The 20,247-nt window shown below is 49.7% G+C and overlaps 1 protein-coding gene across 3 annotated transcripts; it reads left to right on the forward strand.

Moving 5' to 3' along the window:
- Positions 1-3,067: 3,067 nt before the first annotated feature.
- On the forward strand, positions 3,068-19,890 carry CACNG6 (calcium voltage-gated channel auxiliary subunit gamma 6). Of its 3 annotated transcripts, XM_068528008.1 has the most exons (5): positions 3,068-3,090; positions 5,286-5,674; positions 10,293-10,367; positions 12,103-12,240; positions 19,652-19,890. In XM_068528008.1, exons 1-5 carry the CDS (start codon positions 3,068-3,070, stop codon positions 19,888-19,890), a joined length of 864 nt encoding a protein of 287 aa, XP_068384109.1. The 3 variants fall into 3 exon arrangements, with proteins under 3 accessions (XP_068384109.1, XP_068384110.1, XP_068384111.1); XM_068528009.1 differs by lacking the exons at positions 3,068-3,090; positions 12,103-12,240 and having other exon boundaries at positions 5,344-5,674; XM_068528010.1 differs by lacking the exons at positions 3,068-3,090; positions 10,293-10,367; positions 12,103-12,240 and having other exon boundaries at positions 5,344-5,674.
- The last annotated feature ends 357 nt before the right edge of the window (positions 19,891-20,247 follow it).

The following is a 20,247-nucleotide window of genomic DNA, read 5'->3' on the forward strand; positions in this document are numbered from 1 at the left end:
CGACAGGAGGCCAGTGCTGGGGGGTAGATGAGAGAGGATGGTACTTGAGCTGGGAAAGGGCTCTGGGGGTGGAGGGATGGGGGGAATGGATTTGAAGGTCACTGAGGACACAGAAGGGACAGTGCTTAGTGGGTTTCCCTTCATTTGCTCAGCAAATATTTCCCAAGGCCCCCCATCTGCCAGGCCTTGTGATGGCCTAGAAGACTGGAGGGCAGGGGACCCGGGAGGGATTCCATGGGGGCCATGTTGGAAAGAGATGCTGGGAACCAGAGGGAAAGGAATACAACTAGCAGGACAGAGGGGAACTTAGTGTAGGGATGATAAATGGAGAGAAGGACCCGGAGAGACAAATTTGGTGGGAGATGGGGCCAGAGCTGGCTAGGGGGTAGTGGATTCTACAGTCCAAAGGCCAAACATAAAGCAAGAAAGAGGTGGAGGATGGGCAGAAGGGAGAGCGGTGGGAAGGAGGGAAGGCGGGGGAGGAAGGATGAGAGCAACGGAGACCAAAACTAGGTGAGTCACAGGGACAAAGGAAAAGGTCAAAGACACAGGAAGGTGATCCAGAAAGGAGAGGAAAACGGACAGGAGAGAGATTGCCACCAAGATACACAAGTCAAAACAGAGAAGTCTCAGAGATGCAAAATATATATATATATATACACACAGAAATGGAGGGGTAAAGCTGCAGAGAAAAATGCAGAGATGTGCCCAGAAAGAAATGTGGAGACTCAGAAGCACGCACAGGGTATAGGATCCATCTATTTCTTTTGTTTGTTTGTTTTCAGTATTCAAGAAAGTTATTGAGTCCCAACCTGTTCTAGACCAGTCTAGGTGCAAGGAATGTAGTATGGAACAGATAGCCAAGGTTTTGCTGTCCTGGAACTCACAGGAGAGACAAACAATAAACAATAAGAATTTCAGTTGCAGAGAAGTGTTTTTGAAATGAAGCAGGAAAGAGAGTTCCCTGGTAGCGGGAAGGTGGTTAGGATTCCGGGCTTTCACTGCCATGGCCAGGTTCAATCCCTGGTGGGGGTAACTGAGATCCCGCCAGCCACACAGCACAGGTGGGGATGGGGTGGGGGGAGAGCAAAGCAGGATGTGGCGACTTTAGGGGAGGAGCCTCAGGAAAAACCCACTGCAGCAGTAACAGCAGTGGGTTGTGAGAAGTAAAGGCACTCGACAAGCATTCTGGCCAAGCAGAGACAGCACAGAAGCCCTGAGGAGTCGCCGATTATTGAGGAGGCCCCATGGCGAGCAGGTGAACAAGGATGAGAAAATTGGGGTGAGGTCAGAAGCGTGCGCTGGGGGCTCGTCACGTGGGGGCTTGTAGCCCTGGGAAGAAATTGGAATTTTATTCTAGACTCAGTGGGATGGGCATAGGAATGACATGCTCCTGTTTTTATTTATAAAAACAAAACAAAATAACAGAACCGCGTCGCTGTGCTGAGAATAGATTTAGGAGTGAAGGTGGAAGTAAGGCGTTAAGAGGCTGTCGTCCCTGGCTAGTTGAGGCTGATGGTGGCCTGGACCAATGTGGAACTGGTGAGGGTGGAGAAAAATGGAAGAACAGGAAATGGGATTTTGGAGGCAAAGCCCGTGGTGGTGGCGAACTGGATGTAACAGAGGAGGGAAAGAAAAACCAAAGAGAGAGAAGAGAAAAACTCTCTTAACTGTGTGAAGTTGGGTGGTGCTGCTGTGTGTTGCCTGGAAAAGAGTCACCAGGGGAAGGGATCAGGTGGGAGGAGTCAAGCATCCTCCTTGGGCCATGACAAGTTAGAGGCCTGTGAGAAACCCAAGCTGGGGTATCAGGTAGCCAGTTGGATATGTGAGACTGGAGCTTGGGGGAGAGGTCGTGGTTGGAAATATAAGTTTTGGAAATATCCGCATATAGGAGACAGCATATTTAAAGTCTCAGGACTGGATGAGGTGACCTAGGAGATGAGTGTGGACGACAGAGAAAGAACCCGGCCAGAGACTCGGGGGCATCTGCATGGTGGGGGACGGGGAGGAAGATGTAGTTAAGGGGGTAAGGAGTGACCATGAAGTAGGCAGAGACCAGTGCTGAGAACCAGAAAAGGATCCGTGGGAACCAGCAAAGTAGCCACGGGTTAGATAACATGACCCTGACACGAGGTCATCGCCGTGCAGCGGTAGGGACTGGAGTTTTGCTTGAGTGAGTGGAAGGAAGAGATTGTGGGAGGGGAGGTGGAGGGAAAGGGAGGCCAAGCCATCCTTTTGGTATGAAAGTGAGAAGAACTTTCCCACCAAAGAAAGTTCATACCCTTTCTGTGAAAGGAGAGAAAGGGAGGCTGGCAGACGGGGAGATGGAAGAAAGAAAAATAACCCCCGAGAGGAGAGAGCCATTACAGCAGGCAAGATTGAGGAAGATGGGGAGGCCCAGGGCCAGGAGGGGAAGATGGATTCAGGAGGCAGGGCAGAGGTACTGCAGGAAGGTGTCTGATTTCTCAGAATGGAGACGCTGGTGGATGTCACCCAGCCCAATTCCCATCTCACGTTGCTGCCAGCACCAGGCACTTTCTCAGATTCCCCTCTGAGTCCTGCCAAGGCCTGGGAATACCCGGTGAGGTGAAGGAAAGAACAGGTTTCACTCATTCATTTAAGAAATAGTCCCTGAGGCCTTCCAGGCACCAGGCCTTGCAATCTCAGAGCTGGAAACTCAGATCCGAAGACAGGCAGTGCGGCCAATCAGAATGCAGAGGGAGGTGTGCTCTGAAGGGGGGTCCTTCCCTAGCTTGGGAGGGGATGTCTGTGTGTCACCATCTCCCTTCATCCATCCATCCATTTGCCCATTCATTCATTCATGCAGATCACCTACGCACACTTCCTAAGGCCTCCTGTGTACGCCTTTTGGGCTGGGTGGTGCTGAGGACGATGAGATGGGGTTCTCTTACACCCGAGCCCTGCCAGAGGCTGATGGGAGAGCCAGACACAGATGTACACGATCACAATCACATCCCAGGGCAATGCATGCTCCAACGGAAGCAGCACAGGACGCCCGGCGGACAGAGAGGGTTAGGATGCACCGGGCCGGCTGGAGCAGTCAACCATGGGCAAAGGAGTTGGTGAAAGGTGGGTCCCCCCCTGGGCCATCGCAGAGGGGCTGAGGGAGGGAGTGAAGGGTAAAGATCAGGCCCTGCTGCCATTCCACACGGCTGGCTGTCCCCGTTCCTGTCCCTGGGGGAGCTGAAACTGCATGGAAGGTCCCCCGGGGGTGCCCCGTCTAATAAACTCGATGCAGAGGACTGTGGCTCTGGTTCCCACGCCCCTGACACCAGCTTCTCCCTGAGGCCTGCCCTTTCTACCTCCTGGGGAGCGGAGGACCCCAGCCCGGGACTCTGTCTTTCCATCCTTCAAGATGCAAGGGATTTGGGCCCCAGTCTTCTCCTCCTCAGACCCAGGGGTCCAGGCCCCCGGCCCCTCCCCCCTCAGACCCAGGGGTCCGGGCCCTCAGACCCAGGGTCCAGACCCCCAGCCCCTCCCCCCTCAGACCCAGAGGTCCGGGCCCCCAGCCCCTCCTCCCTCAGACCCAGGGGTCCGGTCCCCCAGCTCCTCCCCCCTCAGACCCAGGGGTCCAGGCCTCCAGCCCCTCCTCCCTCCAGTCTCACGAGTTAAAGTCCCCAGTTTCTTCTCTTTCAGGGACCCAAGACCCCCGGCCCCAGCTTTCTCCTCCCTCATACCCAGGGGTTGAGGGCCCCCAGCTCCCCCTCCCTCAGACCCAGGAGTCCTGCCTCCCTGCCCCTCTTCCCCTGGACCGAGCAGTTCGGGTTCCCAGCCAGGCCTGCTCCGGACCAAAACTCCTGGTTCCCCGCCCTGCCCCCTCTCCCGCCAGCTGGGAGATGGGACCCTCAGCTCCCGCCCTTGCCCCTTACGGAAGTAAAAGTCCTTTCGGTCTCCAGCGGGTCGGGACCTGGCCCCCAGCCCCTCCTCCCCGGGCAGCCGTCCTTCTCCCCGCCCCTCGTCTCCTTAAAATACCCGGGATCCCTATGGCAACAGGCGCCGGCAACAGGTGCGGGTGTTATTTACGGGTCAAGCCCGAAATAGCCGGCGATGGTGAAGGGGGTGGGCGGATGGGGGCGAGGCTGGGAGTGAGCGGAGCTGCCGGGCCGGCGGGCGGAGCGAGCAGTGGCGTGCAGAACCGACGGTTCGGAGGCATCGCGGAGCTGGGGTTGGCGCCGCGCAGAGGCAGGAGAGCGAGAGGGGTCCCTACCCAGGAGACGGGGGTGGGAGGCCTGAGGGAGGCGCCTGGCCTGGAGCTGAGCCTGGAGCCGTCCCGACCCGGCCGGCCCTGGGAGCCCGGGGGAGGGGCAGCCGAGTGATCCCAAAGGGACACCGAGTCCCTTCCGGGTCCCAGTTGTCCTTTGAACCGCGTGCGGGGACCTGGTCCCCATTTCCTGAGCCGCAGTGCGGACCACAGCGCCTTCATCTGAGCCCCAGCAGGGACCCCAGGTCCCCCTCCTGAGCCTTGGGGGTGCCCCTCAGCCCCTTTCTCTCAGCCCCTAGGGCAGACCTTCTCTGGTCTGTTCTCTGAATGGCCAGGGAGACCCCCCCACTCCCCTCTTCCTGAATTCCAGCAGGTCCCCAGCCTCCTGTCTCTGAACCCCAGCCAGGACTCTGCTGGTCCCCCCTGTGAAAGTTGGGGGAATCCTACTGCCTCTCTGAGACTCTGAAGTAATTCTGACCTCCCCTTCTGAACTCCCTGCACCCCAGTTTTTCCTCTTCTGAACCCCAGAGGGGACCCAACTTCTCCTTCCCCAGACTCTGAGCCCAAAGAAGCCAGGAAGCATCTCCTCTCAAACACAGAGAGGACCTCAGCTCCCCTTCCTGTGTACCCCAAACTCTGAGCCCTAGTGGGAAGCTCGGATTCCCACCCCCCGCCCCCGCAAGGAAACACAGCTTCCCCTTGGTGATTCCCTCCAGTGGGGACCCCAGAGCAGCCCCTCAGAGCTTCAGCTGACACTCAGTTCTCCTGCTTCTGGAGCTCTCAGGCCCCCCTCCTGGGTACCCAGGCTCTAGCCGTGAGGCTGGGGGCACCTAGCTTTATCTCTAGTCTCATCTTCTTTGCTGAGCTTCTGTGGGTACCCCAGGCTCTTCTCTGAACCTCAGAGGGTTCCCAGCAGAGGATCTAGGTCCCAGAAGTGACCTCGACTTCCTCATTTGAGGTTCCAGGGAGGATTCAGATCTTCCCATTTCACAGACCAGTGGAAACTGAGCCCCTCACCCGCTTCAAGACCCCAGGCGCTTCCCTCCCCACTCCCAGCCCTCAGGAGCCCGCCTCAGCTCTGCCTTCTTTGCACCTGGGCCCTATCGCCCGCGACGAGGATGATGATGTGGTCCAACTTCTTCATGCACGAGGAGGACCGCCGGCTGGGGGCCGTGGGCCGGCGGCGAGCTCACGGGGCGCGCAAGGCCAGCATGACCCCTGAGCACGAGGGGAAGATCAAGCTGGCGCTGCTGCTGACCTCCGTGGGTGCCACGCTGGCAGTGCTGGCCGTGGGCACCGAGTTCTGGGTGGAACTCAACCCCTACAGGGACAACGGCAGTGCCGTCTGTGATGCTGCCCACCTGGGGCTCTGGAAGATGTGCACCAAGCGACTGTGGCAGGCGGACGTGCCCGCGGGCAGAGACACCTGCGGCCCAGCGGAGCTGCCCGGAGGTGAGCGGCCGCCGCCCCCGCGCACGGCTTGTATCCCGTGTCTGAGGAACCCGTGCCTGAGCCCCGAGGAGAGAGAGGTTGCACCCTCAGAATGCGCCCCTACCCACATCAACCTGTGCTCTGGGGACAGCCTCTGCCCCAGGCACAAACTGTGCAGAGAGGGAGTCTGTACCCCCAAACTAGCCTGCACCCCCAGGCCAGTCTGTAGCTCTAGACCAGCCTCTGCCCCCAGAGCAGCCTGTTCCCCCAAACCTGTCTGTCCTAGACCAGCCTGTGCCTCCAGAGCAGCCGGTGCCCTTGTCCTATGACCTCCAGAGCTCCTATGCTCCCAGCACAGCGCGTGATCCCAGACATTTCTGTGTCCCCAGAGCAGCCTGTACCCCCAGCTAGCCCGTGTTCCTAGAGAAGCCTTGTGCCTCTGCACACAGCCTGTGACCCCCGGACCCAGCCGATGACTCCAGACACAGCTGGTGCCCTCAGACAGCCTGTCTCCCAGAAACGCTCGCGCCCCTGAGACAGCCTGCACCCTTAGAGGAAGACTCTGGGTTCCTGGTGTCAGCTTGCTCTTCCCACCCTGGAGACAGCCTGCACCCCCATCCTGTGCGCCCTGGGGAGAAAGACCACCTTGATGCCCACCCCAAAGTACAGTCTATGCTGTTCCCTCCTACGGATTCCACCAAACAGCTCTCAGCAAACACCTCCCAACATCCCAGGGCAGACCTTGTGCTTCCTGGAAAATCTTCTTCGTTTCCTACCCATTCCACCTCAAATTCCCCGACTGGACACTCCAGCCCTTCTCATTTTCTCTTCCAGGCACCTCGACACCCCTCACTTCCCTACAGAGTGGCTGTTTCACCCCTACCCATGCCAGAGAGCTATCCCATACCTCTCACTCTCCCAGACAGGCCATGCCATGCCCTAAACTTATACCAGAGGGACATCCTATACCCCTAGGGAATGGGAATGGGATCTCACTCCGCCTCTACTGACCCAAGGAAACTATCTGACACCCCTCAGAGCCCATTTAGGATGTCGCATGCTTGATCACCCGTATGGCATCTACAACACTCTTTCCTCTCCAAAGGATGTCCTATAATCTCAGTACCCCTCAAAGAAGATCTCCTATCCCTCTGGGCTCCAGATGGGATTTCCTTCCTCCTTCACTTTTCCAGATGTGATCTCTTACATCCCTAGGGTCCAAATTAGGATGTTGCAAGCCCTTGATAGCAAAGTGGGATGCCAAGCACCCTTGTTATCTGAGGTACCACCCACTCAGCGTGCAGACGGGCTAATTCTCACCCCTCAGAGCCTCAAGCAGGAAGTTGCCAAATTTTTGAGAAATAGGATGCTCTGGTAATTAGGTGCTAATGTAGTGCCCGGCTCTGTTCTAAGTATTTCACTTGCATGAACTCATCAATCCTCATAGCAACCCTATTATCATCCCCAAAATGAGGAGCGAGAAATATAAATGTCTCGGTCTATGCACCCAGGCTAGTCATATGGGGTTTGAACCCTGGTCATCTCTGTTCTTTCTTTTTTTTTTTTTTTAATTTAAAAAAAATTTAAAAAATGTATTGGAGTATAGTTGATTTACAATGTTGTGTTAGTTTCTGCTGTACAGCAAAGTGAATCAGTTATACATATACATATATCCACTCTTTTTTTAGATTCTTTTCCCATATAGGCCATTACAGAGTATTGAGTAGAGGTCCCTGTGCTATACAGTAGGTTCTTATTAGTTATTTATCTTATATATAGTAGTGTGTATATCCCAGTTTATCCCTAACCCCCTTATCCCCTGGTTACCATAAGTTTGTTTTCTACATCTGTGACTCTACTTCTGTTTTGTAAATAAGTTCATTTGTACCCTTTTTTTAGATTCCACATATAAGCTATATCATATGATATTTGTCTTTCTGTGTTTGATTTATTTCACTCAGTATGACAGTCTCTAGGTCCATCCATGTTGCTGCAGATGGCATTATTTTGTTCTTTTTTATGGCTGAGTAATATTCCATTGTATATATGTACCATATCTTCTTTATCCATTCCTCTGTTGACAGACATTTAGGTTGCTTCCATGTCCTGACGATTGTAAACAGTGCTGCAACGAACATTGGGGTGCATGTATCTTTTTGAATTATGGTTTTCTCTGGATATATGCCCAGGAGTGGGATTACTGGGTCATGTGGGAGCTCTATTTTTAGTTTTTGAAGGAACCTCCATACTGTTCTCCGTAGTGGCTGTACCAATTTACATTCCCACCAACGGCGTAGGAGGGTTCCTGGTCATCTCTGTTCTTAACAACGACACTATATTGCATCTCACTAGTCCATAAATATGTCCCAAAGGTCCTCACTGCACTGGGGGGGCTGTCCTGCCCCACCTAACTGCATAATATGGGGTCCCTCACATCCCTTGATGTCTCCCTAATGGTCAGAAAGAGCTTCAGTCTCCTTAAAGGACCATCACCATCATCCCACAATCCTGACCCTTCAGAGGACATCTCACAAATTTCAAGATTTCAGAAATATCCCACACATCCCATGGCCCATCAAAGGACATCCCAAAGGGGGGTGACCCACATCCTACTCTTTTCCAAACGGGATATGCCATATCCTCTGGGGTCAGAGACAAGACGCCCTAAATCATTAGCAGCCAAAATGGGATGCCAGACACCCCATACTCTCTCAGAAAGATGTACCACACCTTCTTATTCTCTAGTTGAGACTCCCCATTTCCCTTGTAGAGGAAGACCGCTTTCCCCCCACCGACTCGTGACAGGTTGCATCCTCCCCGTTTGCTCTGCTGCACGAAGCATCCTTTACTTTTTGCTGCTGCAGGATAAGGACTCACATTTCCCACTGCTCCTGCCAGGACGTCTCATGCCCTTTTCTTTCCTTGAGAGTACCAGGTGGAGTGTCCCGCACCACCTCACCTGACTCTGGAGTTTATCTCTTGTCCCTCAGCATCCCCCTTCAATTCGGAAAGTTCCTTTCCACTTCCCCAGACCACCTGACCTGTCTCCTATTTCTTATACCCCTCTTATTCTCGACCTCTCTCCTCCCTTTCCCTCTGTTCTCTCCTCAGTTTCCCCATCCGTGGAATGAGAAAGTTGGAGTAGGTGAAGTCTGTGGGAAGTTCTGGCTTTAAAATGCAATTTAGAAAGCGCCTTTTTTTAGTGTGGCATTTCTTGAACTTCAAGTACACAAATTTGGATGAATCATGCTTTTCAGTTTATGCCACAAAATCATTACCAGCCTTTGCAAGATCCTTCGTGTGCTTTATTTTACATTCTTATTCTTTTTTTTTCATTCTTTCCTAACTCATCTCTTTAATGCATTTGATATGCATCCATGAATATGTATTTTAACTTAGAAAATATAGTAGTTTTTTATATATGTATGTATTTTCATTTCCCTAAATGATATCGTGCTATAGATTGTTTCCCATTTCTGATTTTTTTGCTCAACACTGTTTCTCAAATCTCTCTGTGCTGCTTTCTGTTAGTCTAGTTCATGGCTACTGTGTGCTGCAGAGACTTGCCCAGGAAGCATCCATCACATTTACTTGTCTATTCCAATAGAGATGGGCACCTAGGTTGATTCCAACTCCCTGTTTATTTATTTATTTATTTATTTTTGGCTGCGCCGTGTGGCATTCGGGATCTTAGTTCCCGGACCGGGGATCGAGCCCAAGCCCACTGCGGAGGAAGCGCAGAGTCCTAACCACTAGACCACCAGGGAAGTGCCCCCAACTCCCTATTATTATAAACAGTGTTGCAATGAACATCATGCAACCCATATATGTTCCTGCACGTGGTTTTTTTCTGAATGTATACCCAGAAGTGAAACTGTTGGGTTATAGGGATAAACATACTTCACTTCATAAAGTATGTCAGAGTGCTTTCCAAAAAGACTAGTACCCATTTACACCCCCAGCTGTTTCCTCTTATCCTTCCAATGCTTGATATTATCCTTTTAATATTTGCCAATCTAACTGATCTAAAGTGCCATCTCCCTGCTGATTTAAGTTGCATTTCTGTGATCCCTGGTGAGGTGGAGAATCTCTTCATGTACTTGTGAGTAATCCACGCTTCCTCTTCTATGAATTGACTATTCATATCCTTTGCCCATTTTTCAATTGGGTTATCTCTCTTTTCTTGCTGATCTGCAAGAGTTCTTTGTGTAGTCTAGACGTGAATCCTTTCTGAGATAAGAATCTCTTCTGAGTCTGTTAGCCTTCTGCCTGGATCTTGGGGTGCTTTGTTGAATAAAGTGATTATCCATTTCTTATCTCACTGGACCCTAAACAAACGCATATGACAGAGCCAGGAAAGAGACTATTAACTCACTTTATACAGGAAGAATTAGAAGCTCAGAGAGGTCAATAGCCCACTCAAGGCCGCAGATCTGGACCTCAAAGCTCTGGATTGGAATCCCAGCTCCTGTGATAGCAGGTGGTTTTACTTCTCTGAGCATGATTTCTCTCGGTCTATCAGGGATGCTAATTTCATATTTCTAGGTTATTGTGTGAGCTATGTTAAATGTCCAGCCCTGAGCTTACACTAGGGACCTCCATGTCATTACCTCTCTTTTTCTCTCTCCTGCTGCCACAGAAGCAAACTGCACTTATTTTAAATTCTTCACCACGGGAGAGGATGCTCACATCTTCCAGAGAACCACAAAGAAAGGTAAGAACGTTTCGCCAGGTGGAGGGGATATGCTGATCACGCTGAAGGATTTCTTTTCTTTCTTTTTCTTTTTTGTAAATTGAAGTATAGTTGATTTCCAATATTGTGTTCATTTCAGGTATACAGCAAAGTGATTCAGTTATTTTTTTCAGATTATATTCCATTATGGTTTATTAAAAGGTATTGATTATAATTCCCTGTGCTATACAGTAAGTCCTTGTTGCTTATCTATTTTATGTATAGTAGTTTGTATCTGTTAATCCCAGAGGGGTTCTTAATAGCATTGTCTTCTTCTCTGCTTTGCCGCAGAATGGGCACAAGCTCCTAAATCCTGGGGAGGTCTCATCTTTGGAGACAGGTGGTTCTCCAGAGCCCTGTGTCCAACATTCCTGCCTCAGCTCTGCTTTTGCCGCATGCCGTGTCACTCTGGGCAAGTCCCAGCCCCTCTCTGTGGATAGTACGTTAGCATCTCACAAGTGTGCATCTCCCACATGCTAAACACAGCGCTGGGTGTTTCATTTATAAGAGTTCCAGTGCTTGCCATGACCCTGCAGGGCAGGGGCTTTATCTTAATCTTCCAGATGAGAAAACACAAGTCCATAAATGGTTTAATTAATTTTCCCAGGAAGTGGCAGAGGCAGAGGCAGGATTCGAACCCAAATAATTCCAACTCTAAAGCAGTGCTCTTCAATAAAATATTCCATGAGAGTGGAAATGTTCTGTATCTGCACTGACCGATAGGGTAGCCACTGGCCACGTGTGGCCGGTGCAACTAAGACATTGAGTTTTAAATTTTGTTCAATTTAAATCCATTTAAAATGAAAAGACCCTCCGTGGCTAGTGTCTACCATACTGGACAATAAAACTTCTAAGACTTTACCCTTTCTACTCTAACCACAGTCTCTCCATCACCCCAGTATGTCAATACCCCCACCAGTAAAGGAATTGCGGTCAGTATGTCAATATCCCCACTAGTAAAAGAATTGTGGTATGTCATGAACCTTATCTGGTCTTTGTAAGGATTTAATGAAATGATGCAGCTAGGACATGCAGTATGGTGCCTGGCACATAGTAGGTCCTCCATAAACAGTGGAGGACTCTTTATGGAGGACCTACTTACCCTCTCCACTCCTGTCTTTTTTATCTTGGTGCTAAGTGAGCTTGGGCAAGTCTCTGTGCTCCCCTAGGACAGCAAAATAATCACAGGCACACATATGGAACAAGTGCTGTGTGCCATGTGGGTACATTACATATGTGATTTCTAATCCTCACAGCAGTCAAGTAGAGATTTTGATCTTGATTTTCCAGAGGAGGAAACTGGGCTTCAGAGAGGTTCAGTGACTTTACCAGAATCTTCCAGCTAGAAAGTAGCTGGGGAGAGTCCTGACTTGGATCATTCCGCTGTAACGTACCACCTTCTCTGTTGTCTGCCACACACCCCACTGCCTCAGTTTCCTCACCGGTAAACAAATGGTGACCAGATCATAAGTAATACTTGGTAGTTCCCATCTCCTTCTAATCCTGGCTCTGTCCTTTCTTTGCTCTGTGACCTTAAGCAGTTAACTGACCCTTTCTGAGTCTTAGTTCTTCCTTCAACAGTATAAGTAAAACATTGGACTGGATGATCTTCTACTTGAAAATTCTTCTCTAGTCCTGGATCTTCTGGGTCCCTCTATGGGAGTTCTCTCTACTCCCTACATCCTGTATTCTCTACTTCCCCTTCCCCTCCTCACAGAGGTAAATCTGGCAGCTGCGGTGATAGCAGTGCTAGGCCTGGCAGTCATGGCCCTGGGGTGCCTCTGTATCATCATGGTGCTCAGCAAAGGTGCAGAGTTCCTGCTCCGGGTTGGAGCCATCTGCTTTGGCCTCTCAGGTGAGGGTTCAGAGCCTGCAGACTGAGGACATTGCATGCTGGGAGGTCGGGTCTCCAAACACCATTGCATGTTGGGAGGTCAGGTCTCCAAGCACTGTTGCATGATGGGAAGTTGGGTTTCCAAGCACTGTTGCATGCTGGGAGGTCGAGGGAGGTCTCCAAGCCCAGTTGTAGGCTGGGAGGTTGGGTCTCTAAGCCCTGTTGTGTGCTGGGAATTGGCAGAAGCTCAAAGGCTATAGACGTCTCAAAGATGGGAGAGTTCTAAGTTCTGTTGTTGACTGGGAATTGGGGAGTCTCCAAAGACTTATTTAGATTGGAATCTAGGGTCCCCAAGCACTGTTGCAAGCTGGGACGTTGAGGGAGGTCCCCATGCACTGTTGTATGCTGTCAGGTTGAGGAAGGTCTCTAAGCACCATAGCATGCTGGGAAGCACAAGGGCTATAGTAGGCTCAAATGTGAGGATGGTCCAAGCGCTGTTGTTGGCTGGGAATTGAAGGTTCTCCAAACACTCTTTTAGATTTGGACCTGGAGTCTGCAAGAACTGTTGCATTTTTGGAGTTGGGGGTCCAAAAAAATTCTGCATCTTGTGAAATGTAGCCCTCATTGGATCAAATGTTTTCTAAGGTGGATAGATAAGTCGTTAACTATATAAGCTTCATTTATTTATCTTTCGTGTGTCTACTGAGCACCTACTATGTTCCAGGCACTGAGCTAAGGGCTGGAGATGTAAGATTAATAAGACAGACACTGTGTCTGCCCTCATAGAGCCTAGATTCTGACAGAGATAGACAGTAACCAATAATTACACATATAATACTCCAACTATAATTGTGATGAGAGTTATGATAAATCATATAAGGGGTACACACTGGGGTAGGGGGGCTTGTCAGAGAAACTTCCTGAGAAAGTGATAGTTAAGCTGATAATCGAAGGAGGAACAGAAATTATCCAGTCAGAATATGGAGTTGACAGTAGTGGTGGCAATGTTGGTGATGTTTGTTGTGGTGGAGGTGATGATGGTGATGATGGTGATGCCCTTGATGTGGTAATAGTGGTGATGGAATAGCATATATGTAGTCTGTAAAAGACTTGGCAAGTTTAAAAGAAGATGAGTGAACAGAATGAAGATCAGAGCATAGAGCGGGGCAAAGTTTGCGCAAAGGTACATGGTAACCTTAGTTAACAAATGAAGTAGAGGCTTGGTGCAAGATGAGTCAAGGGAGGGAATTCCCTGGTGGTGCAGTGGTTAGGACTCTGCGCTTTCAGTGCAGAGGGCATGGGTTCAATGCAGAGGGCATGGGTTCAATCCCTGGCTGGGGAACTGAGATCCTACAAGCTCCGCGCGGCCAAAACAAAAACAAAAATAAAGGAGACAGGGAGATATGAGTGTTCAAGAGCACACTCGAATAGAAATGATTAGTAATCACATTCTTATTATTGTTTTGTGCCTTAGAGAGCTTCCTAAATAAAGGGGGAAATTCAGTCATTCCCTGTCTTTCATTTATTCATTAGAAAGGTGTCTGCCCTTAACGCGATTATCATCTGGTTAAGGACAGAGAAATGATACAAATCATCCCACAGTTACAAACTGCAGTTAAGTGCTATGAAGGAAAAGTAGAGTTCTGTGAGAATGCATAATGAGGGCACTTCATTTAAAGCAGAGTTAGAGAAGGCCTCTCTGAGGAGATGACGCTTAGAACATCAAAGTATGGGTAACCAAGCTAGAAACAGTTCGGTGAATTTCGAGTCCTGAAAGAAAGCCAGTGAGGCTGGAACATGGAGAGTGAGGAGGATACTGGTTTAAAAGACAAACCAGGGCTTCCCTGGTGGCGCCTGGTTGAGAGTCTGCCTGCCAATGCAGGGGACACGGGTTCGAGCCCTGGTTCTGGGAGGATCCCACATGCCGCGGAGCAACTGGGCCCATGAGCCACAACTACTGAGCCTGCGCTTCTGGAGCTTGTGCTCCACAACAAGAGAGGCCGCGATAGTGAGAGGCCCGCGCACCGCGATGAAGAGCGGCCCCCGCTCGCCGCAACTAGAGAAAAGCCCTCGCACAGAGGCGAAGACCCAACGCAGCCACAAATAAATAAATAAATAAATAATTTAAAAGACAAACCAGGAAATCAACAGGGAATCAGAAGATCTGGGTTGGAGTCCCAAATTCCAACCCAGGGAGGAGATAGAAATTAGGCAAATAAATAATACTCATATAAATTAATATATGTTAACAATTACCGCTTGTGGTAAATGCTATAAATGAGAAGTAAAGAGTCTAATGAAAATGTATAACAGGGAGACCCAACAGAGACTTGACTGGTGGTGGTCAGGGAAGCCTTCTCAGAAGACGTGTAATTCAAGTAAGGATGTAGAGAATGGGGATGTGTAAGGCGGGCTCAGGGAGGGGTAAGCAGACAGTTATTCCAAGCAGCACAAAGGTCTCCAGGCTTGAACAAATTGGGTGCATTTAAAGTCCTGAATGGGACTTCCCTGGCGCTCCGGTGGTTAGGACGCCACGCTTCCGCTGCAGGAGGCTCGGGTTCGATCCCTGGTCCGAGGCACTAAGATCCCGCATGCCACGTGGTACAGCCAAAAAATAAAAATAAAATAAAACAAAAATAAAGTCCTGAAAGAAGTCCTAACTCCATACTGCTGTAGGATGGGAAGGGCAGCTTGAGAGGAGGCTGAAGAAACAGGCAGGGGCCAGGTCACGTGGGCCCTTCTAGGTCATTCGAGGGAAGTCAGGTTCGATCAGGGAGAAGGTAAAGTGATGTGCCTAAGAGAAGAGTCTTGGAGTAGACCTGGCTGGGCTCAAACCCACGTGCCCCTTTTCTAGGCTTCGATTTTCCCATCTGTAAAGTGGGGATAATAATAATAATACCCATTCATAAGGTCTAGTGGGAGAGGTGAGATGTGGGAGCATTTGGTTAGATTCTTGTTGCAAAGCTAGTGTGTCAAGGCCAGAGCTCCACAAACTACAGCCCACGGTCAAATCCCACCTGCCTCTTGTGTTGGAGTTAGTGACATTTTAAAACCATAAATCATATTGTGGTTCCTACCTAGATCGAAAGCCACGGATGAATTTCTGCCACTAGAATAATGTGGCTCCGAGGTCTTACGTGGCCTGGCTCCTGGCTACGTGAGACTTCACCTCTTACTGTTTGTTCTCTCTGTTCTGTCCATGTTAACCTCTTTGCTGTTCTCGGACCCTCCAAGTTCATTCCCTCCTCAGAGTGTTTTGCACTGCTGTCGCCTCAGCCTGGAATGCTCTTCCGCCAGCGCTTCCCATGTCTCATTTCTGCAGATCATTTCAGTCGCTGATCATACGTCACCTCCTCAGAAAGACCATTGTTGGCCACCTTGTCTAAAGTAGACCTCTTCCCTGCTGTGTCCCTACCTTGCCTTATTTTTCTTTGTAGAATTGATCACCTCCTGGAATTATGCATTTATGTATGCCTTTGTTTGCTAGGGCTGCCATAACAAAGTACCACAGACTGCGTGCCTTAAACACCAGAAATGTATTTTCTCACAGTTCTGGGGGCTGGAAGTCCGAGATCAACATGTCATCAGCAGGTTCGGTTCCTTCTGAGGCCAATCTCCTTGGCGTGTAGAGGGCTGTCTTCTCCCAGTGTCCTCACATGGTCCTTCCCCATGCTTGCCTGTGTCCTCATCTCTTCTTATAAGGGCACCAGACATACTGGATCAGGGCCCACCCTAATGACCTCATTTTAAGTGAATTACCTCCTTAAAGGCCCTAGCTCCAAATATAGTCAATTCCAAGGCACTGGGGATCAGGACCCCAATGTGTGAACTTTTGGGGGTATGCAGTTCAACCCACATCGATACATTTACCTGATTTTTGTCCATCTCCCCTTTTGGGGTGAATTTCCAGGAGGACAGCCCCTTCATTAGGTTTTTTTTTTTTCCTGGGCCGCGCTGTGTGACATACAGGATCTTAGTTCCCCGATCAGGGATCGAACCCGTGCCCCCTGCATTGGGAGCACGGAGTCTTAACCACTGGACCGCCAGGGAAGTCCCTAGTTTTGTTCTTGTATTTTATATATATTTTATAATGAGAGTTCAATTAAGATCTGTTGACTGAATGAGAGAACGCATGAATTAGCAGTGGAATGAAGGGGACTCGATGGTGTCTCTCCCTCGTCCAGATGCTTTTCCACATCCAGTGCCCTGATGCTGACCTGCATGAGGTCAAGAAGGGATCACAAAGGGACCACTGAGCCACGTTACGCAGACTCCAGGCTGTATTCTCCAGGCCCCTGACTTAAAACCATGGGGGAGGGCTTCCCCGGTGGCACAGTGGTTAAGAATCCGCCTGCCAATGCAGGGGACACAGGTTCGATCCCTGGTCCGGGAAGATCCCACATGCCTCAGAGCAACGAAGCCTGTGCGCCACAACTACTGAGCCTGCAAGCCACAACTACTGAAGCCCGGGTGCCACAACTACTGAAGCCCTCACGCCTAAAACCCGTGCTCCACAACAAGAGAAGCCACCGCAATGAGAAGCCTGCACACCGCAACGCAGAGTAGCCCCCGCTCGCCGCAACTAGAGAAAGCCCGCGCACAGCAACGAAGACCCAACGCAGCCAAAAATAAAAAATAAATAAAATAAAATAAATTAATTGTTTAAAAAAAGTTAAAAAACAAAACAAAAACAAAACCATGGGGGAACTGGGAGTGTAGGGAGGAAGGAAGGTCAGAGATCAAGGTTGAAGTCAGACTCCGGGGTCTGAGAGGGGAGGCAGCCAGGATGCACGAGCCATGCGTGACCATCGGAGGGTCCTACGTGATCTTACTCCGCCCACCTCTGTGCTTCCACTGCCCACCACCCTCCCCTCCCCCATCCTCTTTGCTCCGCTGCACTGACTTTTCTTTCTTTCCCTCTAACACACTCTACTCCACCCTACCACAAAGCCTTTGCACCAGCCGTTCCGTCTGCCCAGAATAGCCATCGCTGTTTTGTGCGTGGCTGGCTTCTTTTCGTCCATTTGGGTCTCAGCTCCAATGGCTTTTCTGATGACACCATGTAAAGTCCCAGCCCCACCCCTGGATGTCACGGCCCTTCCCATCACTCTGTTTTTATCTCCTTCCTAGCAGTGCATCACTGTCTGAAATTATCCTGTCTTCTCATGTGTTTACTTTGGCAGTTACAACCTGGTCGCCCGCAGGCCAGCGACGGCCCATAAATGTGCTTTGTTTGGCGGGCAGTGTCTAAAGATTTCTCTGAGCCAATATTTAAAGGTTGGGTGAATTCCCGTAAAAATCATAATCGTTTAAAAAAATGCTAGCTGTTCTTGAAAAATCAGAAGATCTGGTCTACTGAGTTGCCGTTTCTGATGGGCTGCATGCAGTTGGCTGAAGCCGGGTTTGGGCTACGCTTTGCCATTGCCCCCACCGCACCTGCCTGCTCACTTGTTTGTACTTTCTCATTGTCTCCTGGAGACATTTGAGTTTTGCAAGCCTTGGTTTATTTGTTTACCATTTGTCTCCTCCAAGTAGAACATAGGTTCTGTCAGGTTAGGGTTCTTTTGTCTGTCTTGTTCCTTTTTTTTTTTCTTTAATCAAATTGCATTACTTGACTGATTTTCTTTTCATTTTGTAATCCACCATCACTCTTTTTTCTTTTCAACTTTATTGGGATATGATTGACAAGTATAAATTGTGTGTGTATACACACACACACACACACACACATATATATATATATATGCACAATTGTATATAAGGTATACAACTTGCAGGATCTCAGTTACCTGACCAGGGATTGAACCTGGGCCACGACAGTGAAAGTGCTGAGTCCGAATCACTAGACCGCTCGGGAAGTCCCCTACAACTTGATGTTTTGATATATTTTGATATACATGATGAGGTGATCACCACAATCAAACAAGTTAACACGTTCATCACCTCACATAGTAAATTTTTTTTTGTAGTGAGAACATTTAAGACCTACTCTCTTAGCAAATTTTATGTATACAGTATTATTAACTATAGTCACCATGCTATAGTCACTATAGTGCTATAGTGCTATAGTCAACTATAGTCACATTAGATCTCCAGAATTTATTCCTCTTCAAACTGGAAGTTTGTGCCCTTTGACCAGCATCTCCCCATTTTCCCCTCCACTCAGTCCCTGGCAGCCACCGTTCTGCTCTCTGCTTCTACGGTTTCAACTTAGATTCCATCATCACTCTTTACTGAAGTCTTAATGGAGTCTTAATTTGACTTTTGTGATTCTTGATTCCTTGGTTTGTTTTGTTCTTTTTTTAAGTGGTGAAAGACACGTTCACATAAAACTTACCATCTGAACCATTTGTAAGTGTCCACTTCTGTGGCGTTAAGTCCATTCACGTGGCTGTGCAGATGTCACCACCATCCATCTCCAGACCTTTTGCATCTTCCCCAATTAAATCTCCGTCCCCATTAAATACCAACTCCCCATTCCTCCTCCCCACCCCCGCACCCACCTTCTACTTTCTGTCTCTATGAATTTGTGTCTTGTTCTTTCTTTCTCTCCAGCTTCTAAAATTGTGCCTGCTATAGAGTAGGTGCTTAATAAGCAGTTGTTGACGGGGTGAGAGTGAAACTGCAGAAATGCATCTCGCGGGGCTCCGAGGAGCTCCGGTTCTTTATGTCTCAGCACAGAAAGGATTCAGCGAGAGGCCAAGTGATAGATAAGAAGTGATTTATTAGAATAAGATGCTTGTGCGCCTTACAAGTGGGTGAGCTAGAGGGTGCCACACCGAGAACTTAGTGGGCTACAGTTTTATAATCACAGGAAAAATGGGGAGGGGGAGAAGACGACCTTCTTCCTCATTCTTGAGTAGACATCAAGCTTCCATCATCAGCTCCTCCTCCAAGTCAGGCGGGACAGTTTTCTTGTCCCTACATGGTCAAACTGGGACTGTCATGGCACAATGGAAATGAGCAAAAAGGCGGTAACATATACTAAAATATGATAAGCCATCTCAGGTTTCAGCATAATGTCACCTTTTCCTTATGTTTTTGTTTTTAATGTGCGCCGAGGAGCGTTAGGAATCATTAACTTCCTGAGCTCTCTGGGCAGGATGTGGGTCTTATTCAACCATTGTTTCATTGTCTGGGGGCATGTCTCAGGCTTCTGTTGCATGGTTTTGTGGTTAAGCGAACCTGCTTTCTTGAGTGACCATTAACTTACAGGGGTCTCCCATGCTTTTTTTTTCTTTACTTACAGTCCCCTAGTGGGATTAACTATGTAATCACCTACTTTGTCCCTTTACTCTGTTCCTATCACTAGGGGGTCCCCCAGGTTTCTTGTCTGAGTAAGCATGTGATGGGGTATATTGGGGGAGAGGCTCAGACCTCCGTTGGGGACCCCAGGGGCCTGAGGGCCACATCTGTTCTCCTCTCCCCACAGGCCTGCTGCTTCTGGTCAGCCTGGAGGTGTTCCGCCATTCCGTGCAAGCCTTGCTGCAGAGAGTTAGCCCTGAGCCTCCCCCGTCCCCGGCCCTGACCTATGAATACTCCTGGTCTCTGGGCTGTGGCTTGGGGGCCGGCCTGGTCCTGATCCTGGGGAGTGGCTTCTTTCTCCTGCTCACCCTGCCTCCCTGGCCCTGGGGCTCCCTCTGTCCCAAGTGGGGGCACAGGGCCACCTAGGGCCACCATTGTGCTTTCTCTAAGCAACTCCCAAACCCTTCTCCTTTCTCCATCGTGCCCCTCAGAATCTTTTGCCCCATGTCCTAGAGAAACTGTGTTCTCCTTGCCCTGGGGGCCCATGCTGTTTGCACAGAACTGCCCCTCGTGCCCTCATCTTTTTTCTCTGTAAATATGTTTTTCTCGGGGGCTAAATTTGGGTTGCTTAGGAGTGGGACGGGGAGAGGATTTTTGCAAACGAGGGTCCCCAGGGAAGGCTGGTGGGGACCTGATGGGGTAACTAGGGAGTGGGGGGGTGGGGTCAGGGGGTCTTGGGAGGGAGTTGGAGCTTTTTGTTCCACAGATTTGGATGTATTCGCT

The sequence above is a fragment of the Eschrichtius robustus genome, chromosome 19, assembly GCF_028021215.1.
Source record: "Eschrichtius robustus isolate mEscRob2 chromosome 19, mEscRob2.pri, whole genome shotgun sequence".
Taxonomy (NCBI): Eukaryota; Metazoa; Chordata; class Mammalia; order Artiodactyla; family Eschrichtiidae; genus Eschrichtius; species Eschrichtius robustus.

Excerpts from the sequence above, each read along its gene's own strand:
- CACNG6 (XM_068528008.1), top strand. The coding sequence starts at position 3,068 with ATGGGCAAAGGAGTTGGTGAAAG. Across the intron at positions 10,368-12,102 it reads CCAGAGAACCACAAAGAAAG|AGGTAAATCTGGCAGCTGCG; the intron begins GTAAGAACGTTT and ends CCCTCCTCACAG. Across the intron at positions 12,241-19,651 it reads CATCTGCTTTGGCCTCTCAG|GCCTGCTGCTTCTGGTCAGC; the intron begins GTGAGGGTTCAG and ends CTCTCCCCACAG.